This window comes from Parasteatoda tepidariorum, chromosome 1 (genome assembly GCF_043381705.1).
Source record: "Parasteatoda tepidariorum isolate YZ-2023 chromosome 1, CAS_Ptep_4.0, whole genome shotgun sequence".
Classification (NCBI taxonomy): domain Eukaryota; kingdom Metazoa; phylum Arthropoda; class Arachnida; order Araneae; family Theridiidae; genus Parasteatoda; species Parasteatoda tepidariorum.
The window spans coordinates 42,361,733-42,386,855 of NC_092204.1; the positions used below are offsets into that span (position 1 = coordinate 42,361,733).

Below are 25,123 nucleotides of genomic sequence, written 5' to 3' on the forward strand. Positions count from 1 at the left end.
ATTTTCCATATCGAGTTAAATATATATATATATATATATATATTAAATATTATTGGTGAGGCTAGAGTGGTCACAACTTTGAAAATAGCATTTTTAGCTTCATTGATTACATTGATTTATTGAAATCGTTTAAAATTTCAAGAAGAAACGTAGTTTGATTGACATGTTTTATGATTCACATAACTAAGAACGAATCTCTTGAAAATATTTGGTGTTTATGCTACAAAACTAATTACAAATAGAGCAAATGAGTTTTTCTGTAGAAGTTTTTTTTAAAAAATATCTGGTCATTGTAATGAGATGGAAAAAGTATTTATTTGAAAAACATGCACTTAAGATTAAAATGTTGATTAACAATGTTTATAATAACGTTAAACAAAGGTAACAAAATATTTGATACTATTGTTTTTTACTTAAAACCAACAAATTGATGGATTTCAGAAACTTAAACTTAAAAAATATTATTTGAATTAATTATTTGTTCGGAACATAAAATTTATTATTTAGAAAAATATGAATTATTAAAATTGTTTGTGAGTCTTTTATTTTCTGTTCGAAAAAAGGAAACTTTTTATTTCAAATAAGAATTAATGCATTGAAAATAAATATACAACACAAAAAAAAACGAATTATGCAGAATAACTTTTGATCAGATTTTTACGTACTGGGACTCACTAATTCTTCGATGCTATGACTATATATTTGCGCAGCAGAAATTTTAAGTAATGAAATCAGAAAAAAACATACCTTTTTATCGACAGATCAGAAACTTTGACCCTTTAAAATGTAGAGGAAAGTCGTAATCTAGGACAAGTGGTCCCAATAGTTCGGTCTGGAAATCGGTTTAGAACTTTTACTACTTTATGCTAATTTTAATTTTTGTTGTTTCGCTAGTTCTCGAGAGCTTTTCAAGTGATATTAAGTTTTTTTCACTCAATTATAAATTTCATTTATCAAAAGATACTTACAGGCAAGAAATTAATTTTTATAATTATTTATTATTTTTTGTCATTTTATTTGATATTGGTAAAAATAATTTTTAAATGTAAGATGTACAAATTTTTACATCATTATAAAGAATGTTTTTTTTTTGTATTTTGACTTATCAAATTACATTCTTTAAAATAATATAAAAATTTCCTTACCTTACATTTAAAATTTTTCGACTGTTATTAAATAGTAAAATATAATAAAAAATAATTAAAAATAATTTTATTATCTTAATTTATGTTTCGAAAAACAAATTTCATAATTGCTTGCAAAAACTTTCTAATTTCCTTGAAAATTTATCGCGATCTAGCGAAATACGCACCCTTTGTGAAACCGTAATAACTTATAAAGAAGGAGAACTGCAAAAGCAAATTCTAATTCAATGTGTTGTGAGGCTTCTCTTTTTGGACATGAATTCAATTTTTTGAAGTCATATAAGAAAAATATCAAACATGATTAATATATTATTTTCACTGTTTTTCTATTTTGTGTTTCGATGTCGTCAGGAATTAATCAAAAGCAGGCAGTTTTGTCAGCATATTTTTAGATTATTCAGAAAAATAAGTAAAATTAAGTTTTCATGCTTATATGATTGAGATATTTTTTTTTCAAAAGCAAAATGTCTCGAAGTTAAAAAAAGTTGAATAAATCTGATAATTATTGATTCAATAACGTTTATATATGTATTATGAATATTATTGTATTAACAATCGTTCCAAGAAAAATACTGAATGGTTCAAGAAAAATTACTGAAATTATTTTAAATTTAAAGTGGTGTCGATATAGTTTTAGTTTTTTGCTTAATTGTGTTGTGCTAATTAATCTCTTTTTAAAGATTTTACTTGAATGGATATTCAGCCAGTTCATTTTAAATAATATTGAATCAACAATGATATTTCAGCAAAGGAATAATGTCTTTTTATTGCTATAGTGTTGATACTAAGCACTTTTTATTTAACGGGTATAGAAAAAATCGACAGATTTACAAGTAGATCAAGAAACATATTATTCCTTGATTTTACTATAGGACAATATTATTATCAAAACTATAAGTGCTCTTTTAAATTTTGTATAGGTGCACATTATAAATGTGCTTTGTTACAAAATGTACGTGCTTAGGATGGTTGAAATCAAAAACCTTTAAAATAATATATTTTTACCTTGAAGATTCGCATTCTTCTAAAGTTGTTATAAACGGGTAGAAGAATAAACTTAATTAAAACTTAATTTAGAAAAATATTATTTGGCGATTTCAATATAATACAATCTTATTTTCAATATAATAAGTACATTTTTAATTACAACGTATGCGCAAATTATAAATGAGCATTGTCTGTTACAAAATGTATGGTGTTGAATCAGTAATAATATAAAATAATATAGTTTTCCCTTGGAAATTCACATTCTGCGAAAGTTGATAAAAACGAGTAAAAAAGTTGCTATAAAAGTGAAAAATGGATGCAAAAAATAAACGTAATTACAACTTAATCAAGAAATATATTATTCAAAGATTTTAATAAAATACAATCTTATTTGCATTCTAATTAGCACATTTTTAATTTCAACATATGTGCAAATTATAAATGTGCTTTGTTTGCTACAAAATGTGCGTAGGGTGGGGTGCAGTCATAAACATATAAAATAATATAGTTTTACCTTGGAGATTCACATTCTGCTAAAGTTGCTGGATGGCACCAAAGTAGCATATTTGTTGTGTGAAAAATTCCAACAATACCACTCGATGAGCCCCTCCGTCCTAAAAAGGGGGGTGATGCCTTTGCTTCCCATTTTGGTAATAAGGGAGTTGCTCTATCAACGCAAAGGGATCTTGATCTGTCTCGTTTGGGAAACGAACCTTTGAAGTTTGCAATCTGAGGATTTGGATGCTGTCCGTGCTTTAATGGCATATTTTTAATATTTGAAAATTTTACAGATATTAAAAGTTAATTTAACAGCAAATTTCAAAGTTTTTACAGTTGTCATATTGTATATTGCAATTTTTTTGAAGAAATATCAAGAGCAGAAATGTGCGCAGTTTTCTTACTTTTGAATATTTTTCCTCTTCCTCGACTTTTAGCGAATATATAAGTATATATAATAAATTATTCCTACTTTAGTATTTAAACAAAAAGATGGAATAAAATTTTCGTATATAGAATAAATGTCACGCTGGACGATTGCAACTAAATCCACAGGTGTGCAAAAGTCAAGTCGAAGATTTTTTCCTCTATTTATTTTTGCTTTCAGAAGAGAGGATATATATTTTTTCTTTTCCACTAGAAAAGGGTGAAAAAATGATTCACTAGAGTTGCAATAAATAATAAATAACAGGAGATGTGTCTACTTTTTCGGTTGAAAATCCAGGTATCTCCCCGCGTCGCTTAGAATCTTAACTGTGAAATACCTTGAATCACTTTGCAGATAGGCTACCCTAACTCCGGCCACGCGTGCGCACTCTGCTACATCGAACGCATTTCTGGCGTTCGGCAGCGCTTCGACGAAAGAACACCCTTTTTTACTGAGAGTGGAAAGAAAACTGCAACAGGGGGAAGGCAAAGCGCGAAAAGAAAAACAGGGAAGAAAAAAAAAGAAAAAACAATGCCTTGAATGTCGGTCTTCAGTTTATCAGGTGGATCTCTTTTAGTTGAAATGATTGCAGTTGTTTCTTAGAAATGAAAGCAAGAAAAATATCGTCTGAGAAATAGAAATTTTTCTTGTTCTTTTTTATTCCATACAATTCTGGTTTTTCATTTCGATAGGCTGTTTGTGTCAATCGCAGGTGCGATGTGGTGTAAATGTTTGATTCATATTACGGTATTTGTCTGCTGAAAGAAATCTTTCCACGTGAAGAATTTTTGTATGAAAAAGAAATGCTTTCTCTTGTCAGATTTGATCAAAGATATCATACAAGTAAAGATATCTCAAATTTTGCATGACGCAGCGTTGCGAGCATATAGGTTATTGCTTGGAATATTATTTTAAATTACAAACATATGGTAGATTTATATCTGTAAACATAACATCTGTTGCAGCTGACATGTACCATTAAGAAATGAATATTATAAGTTTATATATCCGTTTAGTCTGTCATTAGTGTAAAGTAAATTATATGCAAAATGAGCTTCAAACTTAATCTTTAATTTCTAAATAGTAAAAGATTTAATGTTTTCAAATAAGGACTTTACTTCTAAGGACTGCTATTCCATACAAAATTAAATGTTAGAATATGGAGAAAAAATCAAATGTTTTCACAAAAAAGTCTCAAAGTTTTACAAAACATTATTCTCAATTTTTTTGAGTTATAAATTTCAATATTGCTTTTAATTTTTTAGCATATTTTAAAGATTTAAAATAATCGTAATAAACTATGCCTTGAATCCGCTTTTTCTTGCAAATTTAAATGTCAGAATATTGAGGGGAAAAAAACAAATTTTAAAAACGACATTTAAAAAAAAATAACTCATTGATAAAAAAAAGCCTACAAAACATTTAAAAAAATTAATTTTCTAAAATAAACTCTTAATTTTTTGAAAACGCGTTTTTCGCAGAATGTATTATCTGGTATTGTTTTTATTATTTTCTTTAATATGTATGCATAATTTTTTTTGAGCTTAATTTTCTTTTAAGTTTCAGTACTCTGTCAATTTATTGTATGAGACATTTCTTTCAACATATTTTTTATTACAAAATTCGATTTTATAATCCAAATCTTTACACTATTTAAATAATTTTTTAAAAATTTAAATAAATATTTTAATTGTAGCCAAAAGTGTAATTTTCTTAGAGATTATTTCTTAATTTAATATGAGAGTTGCTACTTTGAAATTAACCAAAATATTTTAATCTCGTTAAAACAATTATGCTGAATTTTTATCAATGTAAAAAAAATAATATTTCTGTACTTGAAATAAATTTTGAAAACATTGAAGAAATGAAGGAAATGTAATGAATTCTCTTTTTAATTTCCAATCATTTTACAAGCTTTAATTTATAATTTTATCAATCTACTAGCTGAAATTATTTTAATTTTTATTTAAGCAGACAATTTTATTAAACAAATCTTGACACTTAAATGTATGGAAAGTCAAAATCGTAATACCTATAAGCAAAATGTTTTCCTTTATTAAGTCTGAAATTATAACATTATTTATTTACTAACTCATTATTTATTTATTATATCAATTTCGTGATCTTCAGTTACAGTTTTACTAAAATTGAATTAATTATTGATAATTAATATAATTTCCCTCTTACTACTAACTCTATACAAACTATCAATATTACTATATGAACTATCATTATTATAGCAAATGATTACGTAATGAATTGTATAATTGAATCTTATTAAACATGTAAGAAAGATTTCTTTTAAATCTTGCTTTGGGTTTCGTAATTTAAAAGCAATTGTATAGTAAAGTTAAAAGTATCGCATTTTAAAAGTAATACATATTTTTAAATAAACTATTTTTACATAGAATCTTTGAAAACTTAACGATAGATGCGTTAAGTTGGAGTCAGTTTTAATGAGAGTGTACTAGTATATAATTCTTCGCTCCGAGTATATACTGTTTACTATGTAAATTCCAAGAAAATGATTAATTTATCTAATCATCCTCGATGAATCTTCTTTGATTTATTGATTATCTACTTATCTTGATTTACTTATTTCATAATCTAATCTTTGCTTGCTGCAAAAATAAATTGCTAGTGATTATTTTTTAAAAGCGTTCTAACGTGTTTAAAAAGTTCTGGTGAGGACATAGACTCCACACATCTTCTCTGCTGCTCTGCACTTTGCAGGAATTCTATCACTGAACGCTATTGAGAAGCTAGAGACATGTCGTGATTAATAGACTCTGTTGCAGCATCTTTTGTTTGTGTTCTTTTTTTAGATGTTTATGGATGCTGTTATTGTTGACATGAGGTATGAGGACATTGAGGTATGAACTGCCATTGGAAATTAAAAAAAAATTTAAAAATTTACTTAGATTCGATTCTGCATTACACTATTTGCAAAAAAAATCAAAACTTTTGAGGAGATAATGCTGCTATTCTTCGTAAAGAACAATATTAATCCATCAATGAGTTTTCCTTTTATGACCTTTTCCTTTCATAAAGAGATACAGATTTAAAATATAATTAATCAAATATCTTAATGTAATAATATTGATAAAGATTAAGTTTGTTCACTGGAAATTGTGAGCAAATCTCATGCATAACTCTAACAATTTTCTTAAACCAACATATGGTTAAATAAAACTTGTTTAAATAAAAGCGACAGCAACTGCCACATCTGGAAATAAGTATTCGTGAAACCATCACTTCCAGTTCCTGTTTAGCATAACTATCCTCATTTTCACATTATCATGGAAACTTAGAAATACCACTCGTGGTCTCTCGAACAGAATTACAATTTACATAAGTATCATAATGTTCGAAGTTCGAAATGGGATCAGAAGGATTCGCCATGTAGAAACCACCCAAAGGACCAAATATGTTGAGGACATTGAGGTATGAACTGCAATAGATTTGATTCTGGAATACTAATATCAGAAGTACAAATTCAAATGAAAGTGGGTTTCTAATAAAATGGTTAGGATGAAATGTCTTAACAAGTTATAGTTCAGAGAAACTTCCTACTTTTCAAGAATGCATTTGTAATTTTCAGATAATTTCAAACTTGGCTTAAAATAATAATTTTATTCATGGTGTTTTGTTTACAATACTGAGGCATCAAAATATAGGAAAACTAAGGTAAATATTATATAATTAAAACAATAATTGTCTATCTTGAATTGTAATTTTAAGCTAAATTTTAGTTCAAAGATGTTAAAGCCATTTTAAATGCAGATAGCACCAATTTTTTTTACAGTAATGGAAATAATTTCTGTGTCTGCCTAAATTATTTTGTATAAGTGCTAGTTTCATAACAGGTTTAACGAAATTCAGCAATAATTCGCAGCATTAAAAGAAGTATTAACTATGATATTATTCTGTAAAGCATGCTTATTTTAAAGTCAATTTAGAAAAATTTTACGAAATATTATAGTATTATTGGAAACTTTTGCTTTGAAATAGCATCAAGTGCATTATTATTTCGTGGATAATGATTGCTTGGAAGCAGCTTTACATAAATTTGGCAAAATTTTCGTAACTTCAAATATCGTTTGCACTAATTAATTAGCATATTTTAAGTCACACCCTTGAACCATTAAGATTGAGTCCTAAAGCATGAAGATCTGACTATTAGATCAAAAATTATTCAAGGTGGCCCTTTTTTTTCATTGTTTATAAAAAATATTAAAAGTATTATAAACATTATTAACTACACTGAAAATTATTTCTCATTCTTTCATAATTACTAATCCTTCCTATGCTTACGCTGAATAGAATTAGCTAATTTGTTTTTGATATTGTTATTGCGGACAGGTACGTAACTCAGATTTTGTTTTTGTTTTGAAGAAGTAATAAAACTGAAAATTCAATATAAAAGATGCATATTGAATCTTTAGAGTTCATTTAAATTTTAAAGTAATGAAAATATGTTTTTCTAAGCATCAAAGGATATTATTCTAAAATTAAAATTATATTTACGAAAGATTTTAACAGTTTTTTTTTCATTTATTCGTCAATTTTAAAGGTTAGTGTTTAAATCGCTTCACTATTTCTGCAATATACTTATATTTTCCTTTACTTAATCTTTAAACAAAATATCTTGAAACTTTAAGTCGCTATATATAATCTAAGATTATTAAAGTTTGCCTCCTTTTAATGTTCTGCAATAAAATGTCAAATGTTTTTAGATATTTCATTGTAATTGCATTCTGATTTATTTTTAAATGCTGCAATGAATACAGATAGTTTTCTATAGAAACTGTTTGTCTCAAAAACTAGTCAGACTGGCGACATAGAGATTTACTTGGATCTGAGCCAGCTCAAAGTTTGAGATTTAGTAGAGATCAATAACTAAATTGAATTTTCATCTCGTTAAACTAGGCAGAATGTAATCTTAAATAAATTGCAGAACTATTGCTTCTGACATATTTTAATCATCGTTAGTGTTAAAATTCAACGTGAGCTTAACATCCTAGTTAGATAGATCAAAATTTAAAAATAAGTTAGCAGATCATCGTTACTTTATTGAGCGTAAAACTAAACATTTAGAAAATTGAAAACGCCTCCCTCATTATACTCAACATAGTCGAAAGAGAGTTTTATCTTTTTTCATTCTATCTTGTGACAAATCTCAGTTAAAAATATAACTTGAGAATCATTTTTTTTCAATCTTAGATCGTGTTAAAATGCAAGCAACATGACCTTATCCATGAAGTTTTGCGAATTAAAATTCAAAAGTCATTAACAGCATGTTCTAAACATGACCAAGCATTTTAAAAAATGATTGAAAGATACAAAGAATAAAAGATAACAAATCTCGCCTTCGGCTTCACAATATTTATTTATTGCCACTAAGTTTCGAGTTTAGTTGAAAAGCACGTTAATGCTGCTAACTTGAAATTATAGCGCTGTTTTTTGAAGCTCTGTCGCCAAGGAAAATTAAAAAGTCATAGTTTAAATGCCTTACACTTGAAGTAATGCAGTGATTTTAAACTGTATATATAATCTTGCCTTTACGAATTATCTGGGCTTTAGAACACAAAAATAACTTAAGCATTTTAAAAGTCATTAAACTTTATCAAAAATCGCCATTTTGGCGACATTTTTCCACTTAGATTTAAATTATCAAAATCACTGCCTTTTTCTCAATTTGCGCAATTTTTATGAGCCCAATAAATGCAACATTGGAGTAAATTTTTGAGTATTAAAAATTTAGACCACAGTCGCTTTTTTTTCGTAGAACTTTGGCCTTTCTTCATATTGACGTTTTGCGCCATTTTCAAAGTAAGCGTAGATATCGCTGTCTTATGATAGTCTAAGTATATGATATTATAAGTATTATGATAGTGACTACTTGACCAAGAGTCATTAGTAACAGTTTCAAGCTCGCAACAGATATAAAAATCGAAAAAGAGCCATAAAAGGATTTTCTCGAAATAACCTTCATACAGCAACAATCTTTTGCAGTCTATGAACAAGTTTAGTTGACTCACATTCAAAAGCTGCAGATTGAAAAGTTTAACACGCAGCAGAAAATATTGTTTTCGTACTTTTCCCATGTATCTGTTGAACTCTGATTAAAAGAGTCATTAAGATGATTTATTGATACTGTAACCCCATCTATGAACAAGTCTATGAACAAGTTTAGTTGACTCACATCCAAAAGCTGGAGATTGAACAGTTTAACACGCAACAGAAAATACTGTTTTTGTACTTTTCCCATATATCAGTTGGACTCTGATTAAAAGAGTCCTTAAGATGATTTATTGATACTGTAACCCAATCACTCATAAAAAATAGTATTAAGGAGAATATCTAAAAATTAATTACAAATGTAGCTTATGATGCCATCTAGCAGATAAATTCAAAGTCAAGAATTACATCGTTCAGATCGTAAAAATAAATAAAGAAAATTGTTGGTTTAGCATAACAAAATGGTGATACGTAACCATTAATGTTAAATAAATTTGTAATTAAAGTAAGTTTGCTTATACTATACTTTCAAATTTTTTGGGGATATTTACGTGTCGTGATATGTCGCACCAACTACAATCGCCAAGGTGCCAAATAGATTTTAAACTTGCAATTTTTTTAAAAAAAAAGACATGTAGATGTTTTCTCGGGGGTGGTTACGAGTTATACCTTTCCAGTTGGTCCCTTTCTGTGATGTTTTTTTCAGTTTCATCCCGGGCCACTGCCTGGAAGTTCCCAAGACTTGGCGATTATTATGCCACAGATCATGACACGGAAATCTACCCAATTTTTTTACATAACGATAAAATGTCACAAAAAATCATTGTTTACTGTTAGCCATTTTTACAATTTGTTGATATGTTAATATTTCCTAAACAGGAAGATTTTTTTTTCATGTGACGTGTATCAATAATTGTTTGTTTTTCTGAGATACGTAAAAGGTGCAAAGGGCACTGCTAATTATCCGATAAAGCACACATATTAAGTCGTTTGGGTTAATTTAAGATTTTTTCTTTAAATTTTGTGATTTTTTATAACTTTTACATAATCAATGTTGATCATGTCAAAGTTGAAATGATGAAATATCTTTATTGTTTAAAATGTAAAAAATTCTAACTAAATGTTTCTCAAATTTATTGTTAAAATTTATGCATCGAAACATTGGCATAAAAAAACGTATGAAACTTAGCCTAATACATGCAACTTAAACTAATAGATGCACATGCTTATAAATATAAACTTCATTCTTAGATCCAGATAACAAAATGTTTTGAAAAATATCACTCAATTCTGTGCTTAGTAGAAATGCACATTTTACATTATTTGTTTAATATCAGTCGTTCTCTAAAATATGGAATATTAAATTTGGGGAAAAGGTCTGTGTGTTTAACTGAAATGACAATTACGGCTTGGCCTCGTTATCAAAATTAATTGTCATGAGGGTAAAAGCTGATTCAGCTATAATCTCCAAACTATGCCACATTAATCCCTCTTAAGGAATTATTAATAGGTATTATTAAAACTACATTTTCTTAGATATTAAAAACTTGACCTCATTTAATATGAAAGCTTTGAAAACTATACAACTGATCAGATAATTTAAATTTGGAATACTGATTGACAAATGGTTAAAAGTAAATATAGACTTTAATTGAAGTTAACTATTGTATGGAAACAAAAGAATTTTTCAGATTTAATAAAATTACATTTAATAAAATTTAAATGGTTTTTAAGTGCAAAAACAAATTTAGCTTAATTTAAAAATTATTGCCCCAAAAACTGCATATTTTAAACTATTCTGCTAACATAGAGTTTTGTATGAAACGGAAAAGTATGCAGATTTGGAATCGATGGGTTTATCGTACGTGAAATGAAGTTTAAATGAAAATATAAATATCACCTTTCCACTTTTATATTAGTCTTGTTTATGCTATTCTATCTGCAGTCACACTTTGAAGGCAATTTTTTTTAAATCATTTAAAGCAGAGGGGTGTGCTTCTTCTTTTCCAGTAGCGCTAACTACGGCCAATAATTCAACTTCCACCAAATACATACTTCTCAGCCTATTTTACAGGAAAGACACATCCACACACTATCCATCCATCCGCAGATAATACTTTTGACCTGAACCACAGCATGATCTATCTTCGATCCAGTACCCCCAGAGGTACTGATTTGTTACGGGAACGAGGACTTTGTGTCCCCGACCGATTTAGTGTATACCAGTCACCATTTTGTACTCATTTCGAACTCACGACTTATTGGACATGGATCTTATGCCCTACCAAACAGACTATCCCAGCCCAGTAGATTTAAATATAACATGCAAATAGGAGGATATATATATATAATATAAAATTCCATAACTGTTACAGAATATTTTACAATGGAGATATTAAGGAGGTATTATGGATATAATGAGCCTTAAGTGAAGGCTATACTTATATAGAATTTTTTATTAGCTGCAGAGAAAATCAGCCGATCACAGGCGCAATTTTAGGGAAGATTCGCCTGGTATAGTAGTTGCACGAGATTGAATTGAATGAAATGAATTTGACCACTATGACACGTAAATAATTAATATCATTTTCATTAAATCATATAGAATTTCTTAAGCCGTGGCTCCCTATCCTGACAAATATTGCAAGACCTGTACCAGGGATCACCAAAATCGTTAGCAATTACGATTCTTCCTTAATTTATTATAATTAATTTTTATATACTGTATCGGAAAATAGATTAAGATAGGACTATATGAATAAAGAAAAAACGAAAACATTCCGACGCATTTTTTATTGTATTTTATTTTTTAGCTTGTGACTTACTTAAAATTTTCACATTGCTCTATGTCTTAAAATTAAAAGTTAAAGCTAATGACCAATGTAGTATATTGCGAGTAAAGAAACTGACAGCTTTTTTACGTAATGCATATGGAGTCCCCCGCAATGTTCTTAAATATAATATGGTATTCATTCCAAAACATTTAAGAAGCCCAGATCTAGTAAGATAATAGGTATGGTGATGATCTGGTAAAAGTATGGCACTGTATTTCACGTCTCTAACAAAATATCTCAAGGATCTTGGGAGGTTAGAGGAAAAAAACAGGTCCAACTTTACAAAATGGAAGTGTTTTTGAGGTTGAAAGGGGTAAAAAAATATACACCAAAGGTAGAAAATGAGGTTATGTTTTGTACCAAAAATAACCACATCAATAAACCTCAATTTCAACCTCATCTACCCCTGATATATTTCTCAGCAATACTTTGAGTTAGTATCTGGGAAATTAATCATACCTCAAATATGCTTATTTGCTTGAAGTGTAGAAAAAATAACTTCTCTAAACTGATTGCTCTAAGGTAGATTTCTATTAGCTTCATAAAAACATCATGCTTTTCGATTATTAGCCTTGGGAGACTGATTTTTTAAGGGTGTTTTTAAAGTAAACTTCAAATAAGCCTAAAACAACCTCAAAAACACCTACAATTTTTGTGAGGGTAGAGTAAATTATATAATAATCAGTCGCGTATGGAATTTTTTAATATCAGTAGTGGGAATAAATCGATTGCAGTGATAAATTACACTTCTGAGTGGGTAGAGGAGTGGCTTTTTATAGTTCTTATGCGAGGTCTGAGCATCATGATTGGTAAATGGGATGTGACCTCCAGGATACGTGGGAAAAGTAGATTATCATTAAATTCTGCGCTTTTAGTGGAAATCCAATGAGCATTTAGGTAAATTACACTTGCCATGTGTCTAGAAATTTTGCTTGTACAGTTATTATGAGACACCTTGAGGGCCTTGTTTCTAGGATGTTGGATTCGTTTTCGTGAGAACGGGAGCTCGAATCCAACCGGCCGAAGAATCCACGTGTATTAAATAAAAACTGGTACTCGTTAAACCTGTCTGGGTCATGAAGTACTCCAAGTTCCCATATCAAATCAATACCTATGGAGGTACTGAATTTGAGATTGATAGTTCTCTGATTCAGATCAAAATTACGATATGTGCATGAATGAATGGGATATGATTGAGCCCTCCCTAAAAAACTGGCTGTGATGTTTGTGCGGCTAAAAGTCGTATTCTTGGCTATAGATGGCGCCACAGGAAAAACAAGAAGCTCACCTCTGCATTAAAAATTCGCTTGCTTTTTAAGCAGGCTTTCTGATGCTGGCAAGTAGCATAAGTAACACCACAACACAGTTATCATACATTTCCCGTAGCCAAAAGGTTAAGATATTTTTTACCATTGATGTATACGTAATTTAAAGTGCTTAAAATGTCCAGCATTCAGAGACCATAAAGTTTCTGTCGAAGATTAAAACAAATTTTCTTATCTTAACAGCTAACTACTTTTTTTTTTAAATTTAGAGTGTGGAATATAAAATATCAGATTTATCAATTGTTTTTTTTTAATTCTTCGTAAATGCCATGTAGTTTCCTTAAAAACAACCAATTTTTTTACTAATAGAAAAATGTTACACATTAAATATTTATTTGTGATTCATTAAACTTGGTGTAAAATGACTTGAAACATTTTTGTATACAGTTAAGTTATTCCCAACACATAAGAGACCTGAACAGATAATTAATTGATATTGTTTCCAAGCGTTGTAGACATTTCTTTTTTAAAAAATAAGTTCATTTTGAAACCCTAGTTCACTGCAACTAGGAAATATATTCCGAAAAAATTTGAAATGTATTAGTGTATAGAACTTTCTGATATCATTATCATTGAGAAATTAAAGGGTTTTTGCGTTAATATATATGATTGTAAAACTGGTACACGCGTTAGTGTTTTAAAATTTGCCATAAATATGAAAAAACAATGAATGGTACTTCCTACCATTTCAAAACAATATTTCCTTAAAATTTGATATTCAAGCTCTTTACATTTTCAATATGATAAATATAAATTCTATTCAATTTTCTTTTAACTATGACCTGCTATGACAACCACTAGTTTTAAACCAATGATATTGATCATGAGTATTAAATATAAATAAGTTTATTGGAAATAATAAAGTTCAAGAATAAAAAATAAACTAAAAGATAAATAAGGCTCAGCACTGCAAAAATAAAAATAAAATGCTTGTGCACTTTAAAAATAATTATCTCGTTTAATGGACGTATTCAGAATTTTTTTACAATTATTAATGAATTTAACTTTAATAATTATTGCAATTAAACTTTTTTAATTAAAAAATAATAAATATAGAAATTTACTTTTCTTATTATAAGCTTAGAGCATCATTATTTCTATGAAAATAAACAGTTTTTGGCTTCTAAAATTTTCCAAAGAAAAAGCATTTAAAATAAACCATACGTAAAAACCTTTATTTTTTAGGTTCCTTTTTCGGAAAGCTTTCAATCCTACGACTTAAATTTTCGTGACTTTTTTAAGCCAAGAACATTAAAAATGAAATTTCATTTTCTTTCTCGTGATTCTTTTCAATCTAGATATATATTATGACGACTTCTTTTAAGAAAATATATTTGTTTTGTTTGCTTTCCTTTTTATTATTATTGTTTTTTTAAGAAAGTAACTTTTTTTAATAAAATCTTCAAGGTATCTAACAATACTTTATTTTTTGTTGCCTTTCGTTTCAAAATAAATCCGGAGAAGCAAAATTAAATTGGGAAAGCTTATGAGAAATTTTAAAAAAATTAATAAATCTTTACATTTTTTTAATAATTTCTCATCTCAAATGGTAGCGAAGTTCGGATTTCTTTTTATATGAAAATTGGTTTCAAAAATTATACCTAGCGTTAACATTTTTTTACTGAACTTAGAGACTGATAAATTACCTTAAGTTCACGAAATTTTGAAATTGCACAGCTAAAATTATTCATTTTTTTAAATTTTATCGCACACAAAGGTTTTATAGGAGAAGTTAGGGTAGATTTTATCATTTTACTGTGCTATTACAATTCTTATAACTAAAACACATTAAACGTCACATATTTTTCTAAAAGAACTGTCAACAAAAGCTTTTATCTATTCACATCGTTAAGTTATGTCTAAACAAGAAAATGACTTAGACAAATCTTATCGTTTTGGGTGACTGATGATTTAAACTTTTTTTTTCACGTCTGATTTCACATAAATTAGATAGATGTTAAAACACATTTCTTGCAGTAGGGTAAAATTAGGTACAGTGACAATGAAAAACTATGCAAATGTTTCGGTAAGCGAAAAACAATAAAAGACGAACGATTTAAAATGTAAGTCATGCTTTTAAATAAATCAGATATGTATGTTTCATAGCCAGATTTTTCTTAAATTTTTTATTTTTTTATTTTGGTGATAAATTAATGATGATAATCAGATTGTAAATAGTAACTTGTAGTGTTCAGAAAGTTTACTTCAAGTCTGAAAAGGTAACGTAATATTTTGAATGCATTCAAATCAAATGTATACATATCAAGTTATAATTATGTATGATAATATAATTAATTATTAATAGGCGCTTATTAATACGTAGTTATAATTAACAGTTAATAATAAATATTACGAAATTTAAGTAAATAAACTAAAATTATGTCATTTAATTATAATTCATTATTATAAATAATTTATATTAATCTATACATAATAATAAAAGCGGCTGTGTGTGTGTGTGTGTGTGTGTGTCTCTGTAATCACAATATATTGCCCCAGAAGCCTCGCCCAGGCACGAAACTCGGCACATAATTGTGTTTTGACATAATGAAGAAGTATTTTTTTTCTTTTTCAAAAATTTGGATTAGTTTTTTAGTTATCAGTCATTTTGTAAGAAAATCTATGCTTTTTCGTCTTCAAAGAGCCATATTCAAAAAACTATTAAAAAATGCATATACTTTTCCCCACTCTTATAAATGTATGCTAATGCGAACCTTACAATTGAAATATTAATTTTCGACAACTTAAACCAATAATATACGAAGGAATTAATAATTTAATTGTAAAGTTCGCATTAGTTTACATTTATTAAAGTGGAGAAAAGTTTAACTTTTGTATTAAAAATGTGGCAACATATTCGATACGTAAATAGAACGCTTCGCTTTGATATATTTGTCGCTGTTCATAATTGTTATAATAAGTTTTTCTTCTTCTTTCCACGCTCTATTTTTTTTTTTCTTAAGCGAAGACGATAATTTTTGTAGCGATATTGTAGTACTTTGTACAACTAAAAATTCTTTTCACAACACTTTAAAAATATTTACTTTATTTTCTTTATATATACAGAGAACAGTCGGCAAAGAATTCGATTAGGTTGAAAAACATTTCGCTAAAAAGGAACGAATTCCAAAAGAAAAAATAAACAACTTAAAGAATAAAAATGCTGATGCCAGCCAATTTTTTGAAAGTTAACTTAGAAATAACAAACCAAACGATGTTAAATAACAAACCAAACGATGTTAACAAAATGACGTAGAAAGCGCAACTAGATCAAAATTATACAAGCACAACTAGATCAAATTATAATACCTGAGTGCTTGACGTAACAGATATAGAAATAGAATTTGATACCATAAAAAATTATATAGAAATAGAAATTGATACCATAAAAAATTTATTCGTTTTCGTGTTCTTTTCATGTATTTAGCATTTTAGTTTTTTTTTTCTTAAGCGTTGTAGCTATATAATTTCAAACATCCTCAAGAGCTATAACACATCTGCAGCAGAACTGGATATGAAGACAAAATTGCAGGACAGAAACACTTTAATTGTCCACTAATCTTCAGATTTCCTGCTATGTTTTAAAAAACTTTATTTGTGGAAACCTTTAGCGTGGCGGACAGCTGGCCGCCTTTGCGGCTAGTAATAAATAAATATGTTAATTATATACTTTAATTAATTATTAATTATAATAAATAATTAATAATTAGCAATTGATAAGTATTAGTTATTAAGTATTATAATTATTATTAATTATGCTCATTAATAAAAATAATAATTAATTAAAAACAATAATAATAATTAATTATAATACGTAAGGAATAATGTAATTGATAATTCATAGAAATTAAAATTTGATTATAATTAATAATTAGCAACTATTTATAATTAAAAAATATAACTGTTTGATAATCAAGATATGTTAATTATATACTTTAAACACTTAACTACAATGACATTTAAATTTGATGAAACCACTTATCAATGATCTCTAAAAAATTATAATAAACATATATTTTTGTTTTTACTCCTACATCTCACGATAATGCATCTTTAACACATGTCCTTATTAGATCAGTATTGGACACGTATATTAATATAATTGATGGTATCATTTAGTATACAACTTAGTAATATTTTTAAACATAAAATCGTCACTGCCATTAAACTTACTAACTAATCTAACTAACACAAAAAACTATTTATTTCACATTATTATTATTATAATTTAATTTTAACGTTATTCTAACCTGTCTTATGTAATGAACATTTTAAGAAAAAAATTATATCCAAATTGGCAAAGAGTTTTTCTAATATTAGCATAAATATTAAAAGTTATACCGATTTAAACTGCATAAATGCATCAAAATTTCGAAATCAATAAAATTATTCATTTTTAACTATTTAAAGTCTAAAAACTAACTTCTTTTGTTTATATTTCATTTTCAAACTGAAAAAAAATAATTACTGATGAAAATGTATTATAATTTATAGATATATTCTATAAATGTATATTTCATTTAATTTAAAGTATTATTAATTATTAAATTATTTTTAGATTCTTTACTATCAAATATGCTTGAGCGGTTTTACGTATATTTGCATAGATACTATTTCAAGATGTTTACAGAGACTGGAAACATTAATCGTGTTTTACAACAAATCCAACTAGAAATTTTTTTAACAAGGGTTTTGTTTTCAACCAATCAAGTGATCAACTATGTTGTTAACAACCTTTTACCAAATTTGCAAAGCCTGAATGCTAAATTCCGATTGGAATTGATCTCCGAAAATTGGAATTGAAAGATATCTGGAGATATTATTTTGAATATCATCCAATTTTTATATATTGTACACCTTTGAAGAAATTAGAGGGTGCAATATAGGGTGAGTATGTTGTATGAGACAATACTTCCCACCCCAATTCACCATTTTTTTCACAGTTTGGTTTTTCTCAGTGATTAGAGTAGAGGATACCAAACTACCCCATTTGACATCTGCCAAGTACAATGCACTTGAAAGAGCATTGCAGATGTTTTTGCTGACAAATGTTACTTTATTACACTTAAGAAACTCAAAATGCATACAATGCATGATGTGAACTTTCTTTTGTATATGGCTGACACTTTTACTTCAAATTACAAAAAATGAATAAGATTATTTTTTATGAGCAAAAACAAGCCACTCTAGCCTTATAATGTCTTTACAAAGACTTTAAAGTTCACAATGAGCTCATAAATGGCAAACGGATATTGAAATGTTCGGAAACGACGTTATTTTCCGGTCTTCGTAATAAACTACAAGAAAATATGAACTACATTAGAACAATTAAGTTTATACGAAACTTACCACTTAGAAGGCAATTTCAATTCTAGACACTGTTCCTGTTTCGCTAATGAGAGGAAAATAATTTTATTTTTTAAAACAAAAGAAATGGTTTTCAGTAATTAGGTCTAAGGCATATGTCAGTTTACAGAGCTTTATTTAATGAAGCTACTCTATATACGTCCATTTTAATTAATAAAATAAAGCCTAACTGAAAAGGTCGGAAATAAATTTACATTTCTATCCGGGGTTTGAGTAATCTTTTTAATTAGCGAATTTTCAGTAACCGTGAGATTCTAACTAAGGACATTTTTAAAACTTAATAATAATTAAGGTATAAATAATTATTAAAATACATTTTCTAGAAAGAATGGTTTTTAGGTTTTGAATCAACAATATTAGAGCAATTTTTAGCAAGTCTAAAAATTAATCTCATTTGTCCTTTTTATTGCAAAGTTTTATGAAGCAAATTAATATTCTAATTTTGTAACAATTCCTTCATTTTATACGTTGAACACCTTTAATATAGCAGGAATTCAATTATACTTTTTAATATTTTTGTTCTTTTGATGGTATTTAATAAATTTTGGCGAGGATTGACCCTTTGGGGAAGGGTGAATCATAAAAGCATTCGTACAAAATCAGAATCAGGATGTAAATAAATAAAAAAACTTTTGCGTAAATGTAGGCGTTGCTAATTTGACAGACTTACTTTGCTTTTACTTTAACTATTGTTAGTTTAATCATATATATAATCAATGTTAGTTCAAAGTATATTTAAATAATTTTATTTTGAACTAAAGCAATGGTGAATTAAATAAATAAAATAATTATAACCCCGCCCACAAATAAACTGCTAAAGAACTACTTTGGTTTCCAGTTTTATCTTTTTACCCTGATTGATACGGTTTTATGCTGGCACGTATTTGTGACAGCCGGAGCGAAAGGGTTAATAAAATTTTAGAATTTAAAAAAAAATATTTAATTTATGCATTAGAAACTGATAATTCATTCATTTTTTTATGTTTAATTCCAAGAAAATAATTATCTTTCCGTATTTTAAAGACTGAAAATTCGAATTCGATTATAAGTTCATGACTATCAATGTTCAACTCCGTATCCTTGTACTTTTGAATCCAAGAAGAAGACAAAGAATTTAGAAGGCAAGGGAACTTCTCGATCAAGCATTCTAACAAACTAGCTTTCATGAAAGACATTTTGATGTAACTAACACGCATTGCTTTACATGGAAAGGAGAACCAAAAAAAAAAACACTCATGGTTAGGTCGATGACAAGAGGATTCGAGCCCATGACCCCTCTATCACTGAGGATATTTTACTGCAGTTACGTACTAGGAGCAGAATTCGTATCAACCTCTGGATCACCTTATTAGGAGGTGTACGATCTATCTTCTCAGCCACCACGGCTCTTTTAAAGACATTTAAAGTTGGGCTCTCAAACTACTAATTCTGAATCCTAATACATAAAAATTCGATCACTAGACCAAAAGGTTCACTTTTTGCTCACGCATTTTGCAATACATTTTTTTTATCCTTAGCATATACATACGCTTAGAAACAATGTAATTATCTCAGTAAAAACAATTTCAAATATCGTTTCCTTTTAATTGCATTTTTTTTATTTTTAGTTTAAATTTAAAATTTATTTTATAGAATAATTTTATATCATAAAATTTTTTATTGAATTTTTAAAATTAGAATTAAATTGATTTTAGGAACAGCTCACAATTACTTTATCTTTTTCCATAGAGATACTCTACATTTTTTTCCCTCTAGTTGACTCCAATATGCTATGATTCGTATAAATTATAAGTATAATGTAGTCAGTAATGAAAACAACACAGATTTTAAAACAATAAACGTAAAACTACTTAATCTAAACGTGTTTTTGTGTCATCATGTAAGAAACATTAACAGGGTGATTAATTCTGAACTGAAAATGCCACCGGCATTGAAGAAGATAAGTTTATGAGTTCAAGTTACCCACATCATTTTATAAATGGCTTTTATTTTTATAATATTTTTCCTTGTGCTTCATGAACACGTGATTTAATGCATTCATATATTTCGCTTGTACAGGTTGGCAGTAACAGAGATGCAAAAGTTTAAACTTTTAATTTTTACGCAAAAAATGCATATATTTTAATGGTTAAGTGTAAAAATATTGAGTCTATTTTGATTTCATAAAAATTAAATATAAATTTAATTTTGAAAGAGAGTGTTAGGATGTTAAAAGAGTAATAGAATTCCATTTAACAATAAATAATTTCGTAAACGAATGTTGTATAACACATTCCATGTTCATACATTAAATTCAGAGAAGATTTTAAAAAATACATATGTTAGTTATATGGCGAGTCTGAGCAAGATAGAAAATCTGCTAGAGGAGGTAAGGCATAGGGCATGTCAAAAGTATTAAGAATAGCACAGGAACCCATGACTGGTAATGTCATATTACGCTGCTATTGGCGCTTTCTTATTATTAAGTTTTTGTTTGTGTGTCGGTGAATATAAACTTACATTTCTATAAATTATCCTAATGTCATGTTTTCTAATAATCAGTGCAGAAAAATTAGTTCGGTACTATATTTTTAATCACAACTTAATGATTTGGCGACTAATTTGACAATCTTGTACTCAACTGTTTATACAACTGTTAGGGATGTTTTTGAATTTTCGTCAATATTTTCGAATTTATTATTATAGATGGTATTGAAAATGGCTGATTCAGAATATATTTTAAAGGAAAAAAATGCCTTTTTTAATAATGTTATACTAATAATCAGTTATAGTTAGTAGTCAGTTATCATTTAATTCCAACTATAGTAAACGTTTTTTTCTTCTTCAGATTTTTGCTCAATTTTAAGGAATTTATCGAATACATATGCGTAATCGTAATTAAAAGAGCCTTGTTAAAGAGTTTTATTTTATAATCTTCGTTGAACAGCCGACCAAATTTAGGGCTTACATCTACTAATGTTCAGCTCTATAGTCTTGTAATTTTTAGCCCAATCAGAAGACAACGTTACTCCTGAATCAAGTATTGGGAGAAATTTGCTTTTGTGGAGGACTTTTTTTGATGGAAATACAAGTGTAATATTTTTTCATAAAGAACATATACAAGACATTTCACGAGGATCAAAAATGTCAAGTATCGAAACCTGCATGATTTGCAAGATTTTAGAGTGAAAAACTATTTGAACGCAAAATACTAACCGACTTCAACGTTTTTTTTCTCTCTATTTTAACAAATCTATTCTCAGAGAATTAGAGATAATAGGTTGACAATATTATTCTGGGCATTTAAAAATTGGTAAATTATTTAAACAATAATTACTTGATAAGCTTGAGTTTAAAATTGTGTGATGCCATAATATTCTTTACATATTTCCTAGTTTTAAAATTTCTTAAATTACTTAAACTTATTATTTTTCAATCATTATTAATCGAATTATATTTAAATTAAATCAATTAGTTAATTTTTACAAAAAGCGAACATAAAATATTGTATACTTTTCTTATTGATCAATGTAACGGCTAACTTTTTATTTCAATACTAATGTAGACTCATTAATTCACTGTCTCGTCTAATCGAAAAAAAATCCATTTATAACTCTTTATTATTAATTTCTTATCACAAATATGTTTCAGATAATAATTCTCACAGTCTTGTTGGCCATTCGCTATCGCCAAAGTATTTTCAAACCTAATATTGATAAAGGGGGGGTAGGCTTTATTTTGGCTATGTTATCGTTCGATAATTCGCCAACCTTGGATCTCTTTCCCGTGCTCCTAACAATCTGTTGGGAACAAATTCATTTATTTACAATTTCAAATTTGTGGCGACTAGACCTCCCAGTACCAACTGTTAAATGATTCTCGTTCAAAAAAAATTCTCGATGTAGGGAATGTTATCTTTGATCCCTTTAAGCGATTTCCTTTTTTTATTATTTTTATATTTTAAATATGGCCATTTTTAATATACCAATTATGAAGACGGGGATCGCCATTATTAATATCATAGTGTTGGTTGAAATATGTCTAAAAATATTATTAAAACCATTTAAGTAAAAATTTGATTTATTAAGTAAGAATTATTATATTCAAAATGGCCATATTTAAAATATACATACCATAAAAAAAGGGAATCCCTTAAAGGGACCAATATAACATTCTCTACATCGAGAAGTTTTGTTAGCATGAAAAAGATATTTTTTAACGGTTGGAACTGGGAGGCCCAAAAGAGCACCCCCTGCCGCCACAAATTTGAAAGTGAAAATGAATAAATTTGTTCCTAACGGATAAAAAGAGCATGGAGAAGAGATACAAGATTGGCGAATTATCCAAATATAACATAGCCAAAGAAAGCTAACCCCCATAATCAATATTAGGTTTGAAAATACTTTGGCGATCGCGAATCGCCAACAAGACTGTGAGAATTATTATAACGATGTAACTGAAACATATTTGTGGTAAGAAATTAACAATAAAGAGCTATAAATAGATTTTTGTTTTTGATTAGGCGCGGCAGTGAATTAATGAGTCTACATCAGTATTGAAATAAAAAGTGAGCCATTACATTGATCGATAAGAAAATAAAATATTTTATGTTCGATTTTATAAAGATTAACTAATTGATTTAATTTAAATATAATGCAATTAAGAATGCTTAGAAAAAGTAAGTTTAAGTAATTAAATATATTTTAAGGGCTAGGAACTACGTAATGCCAATTGTAGCAGCGCACTAATATTTGCTTAATAAATCAACTTTATACTTAAACGATTTTATTCATCTCCTTAAGATAATTATCAATTTATTACATCCAAATTAAGATGTATATGTAACTGCCAAAAGTCAATGATGATACTTCAACTACCATTAAAATATTAGCAATGGCAATCAGCGCCACCTTAGAAGGATTTAAATGTTCTTATATCTACAATAATGTTATAGGTTTTTACAGAAACTTTTATAAATAATGATTTATCAATTATGAAAGAATGAACAGCACCACTTGAAATAATTCTGTACTATAAAGAATAGTAAAGAATTCTTTTGAGTTACGTACCTTGGCACTAGGTTACATAAGTGTTTATGTCTGTGTAAGCGTGTGTCAGTTTTTCAAATGTTTTGATATTTTCGAGTGCATTTTAAGACATTTTAGAATTTAATAATGAAAGCAGTTTTATTCTCATGGTAAAAATGTTTCATATAAATTCTTAGCTGTCTTGTAAGCAATTCACAAGTCTTACTCGGTAGACATTTATAATATTACTGTTTTGACAGGCATAAAGCGTGAAATATTCAAGAAACAAGAGACTTAAATTCATTTTTTATTGCAGCATACATATACAATAAATATTTTCTAAAGATTGGAAAACTTCTAATTTTAAAGTATTTAAATGAAGTATGGAATCGACTCAAATAGTAAATCGAAAATTGCGAGCAAAATTGTTTTCTTCCAGAATACTTCAGACTGATTACGCTGCTTTCATATTGTTGATTAAAATGATCTTACGCATTTTTAAATTATTTAATGAATTAAAAATTACATTACGATATTTTTATATAATAAACCATCGACCGCAACAAATGTTCATAAAATTTCTCGAAAGTAAATAGTTAAAGTGCGATCTAAAAAACCAGCAGCGTCATCTGTAGTGATATAGTTGAACCAAACCAGAAATTCTTGGAGCAATAATTATACATTACATTTACACTGAAAGAACTTTTTTTACTCATAACTGTTTCTCTGACTACATTTTTTTTCACAACTGCATAACTGCTTATAATTTTTTGTAAAGCATCAGTCTAATCTAAAAAACCTCTTTGTTTTAAGTTTAATAAGCATAGAAAAGAAATATCTCTTCATTTTAAATATAAATATGAAGAGTCTGAAATATATCATATTGAAAATTTTTTAAGGCAGAGTATATGTCACTTCTGCTTATATATTTGTATAAAAAATAGCAAAATATTTATTTTTATGTTCTAAATATCCTTACCAGGCAATTGTTCGTTTATTAACGCATAAATACCTTGACGAAAGTTACTGAATCTCAAAACCAAACAAGATTAATTTTAAGACCTCTTTAATCATGCGTGAAATTATGAATGGTGCGCTTAATGGGGATAAATTTTTCCATGGAGAGAGGCACAATTTAACTTTTTATTGGCTCTTAGTCGAGCTAAGGGATTGTACTTTGACTTTATTGTTCACTTCGCTTCGATGTTCCGGAAATTAAAACAGTGGATTTTAGAGCATACGAATTGAATTATTTCTCCTACTTAAAACTTAATTTTATCATCTGTTATACTTAAATAGAGTTTTGAAAAGGTATCAGTAAAATGCTTTTGTGATAAAATGCACTTGTTTTTGCAGTGCTCAGAAATTTTTAAGAATAATAAGCTTTCGAATTTTAAAAATTTTAATTAAATGAACTTTTCCAGAATTGTCTACTTTTAAATACTTCTAAAATAAGTCGTCGATCCTAATAAAGCGGATAATTAATATATAGTTGGTAGAGTCAAAGTAATCA

The 25,123-nt window shown here is 27.8% G+C and overlaps 1 protein-coding gene across 12 annotated transcripts in view; it reads right to left on the reverse strand.

Annotated features, from left to right (window-relative positions):
* The window catches only part of LOC107436145 (GTPase-activating Rap/Ran-GAP domain-like protein 3), a 563,687-nt gene that overhangs the window by 133,253 nt on the left and 405,311 nt on the right, over positions 1–25,123 (reverse strand). For 2 of the 12 annotated variants that reach the window (XM_071179199.1, XM_016047735.4), the window contains exon 1: positions 2,647–3,468. The exons of 9 other annotated variants lie outside the window; for them this stretch is intronic. In XM_071179199.1, coding sequence (XP_071035300.1) covers positions 2,647–2,897 — 251 coding nt within the window. In that variant the 5' untranslated portion in view covers positions 2,898–3,468. Of the gene's footprint in view, positions 1–2,646; positions 3,531–25,123 lie in introns of those variants that run through there. One more of the 12 variants, XM_016047728.4, reaches the window with a different exon arrangement.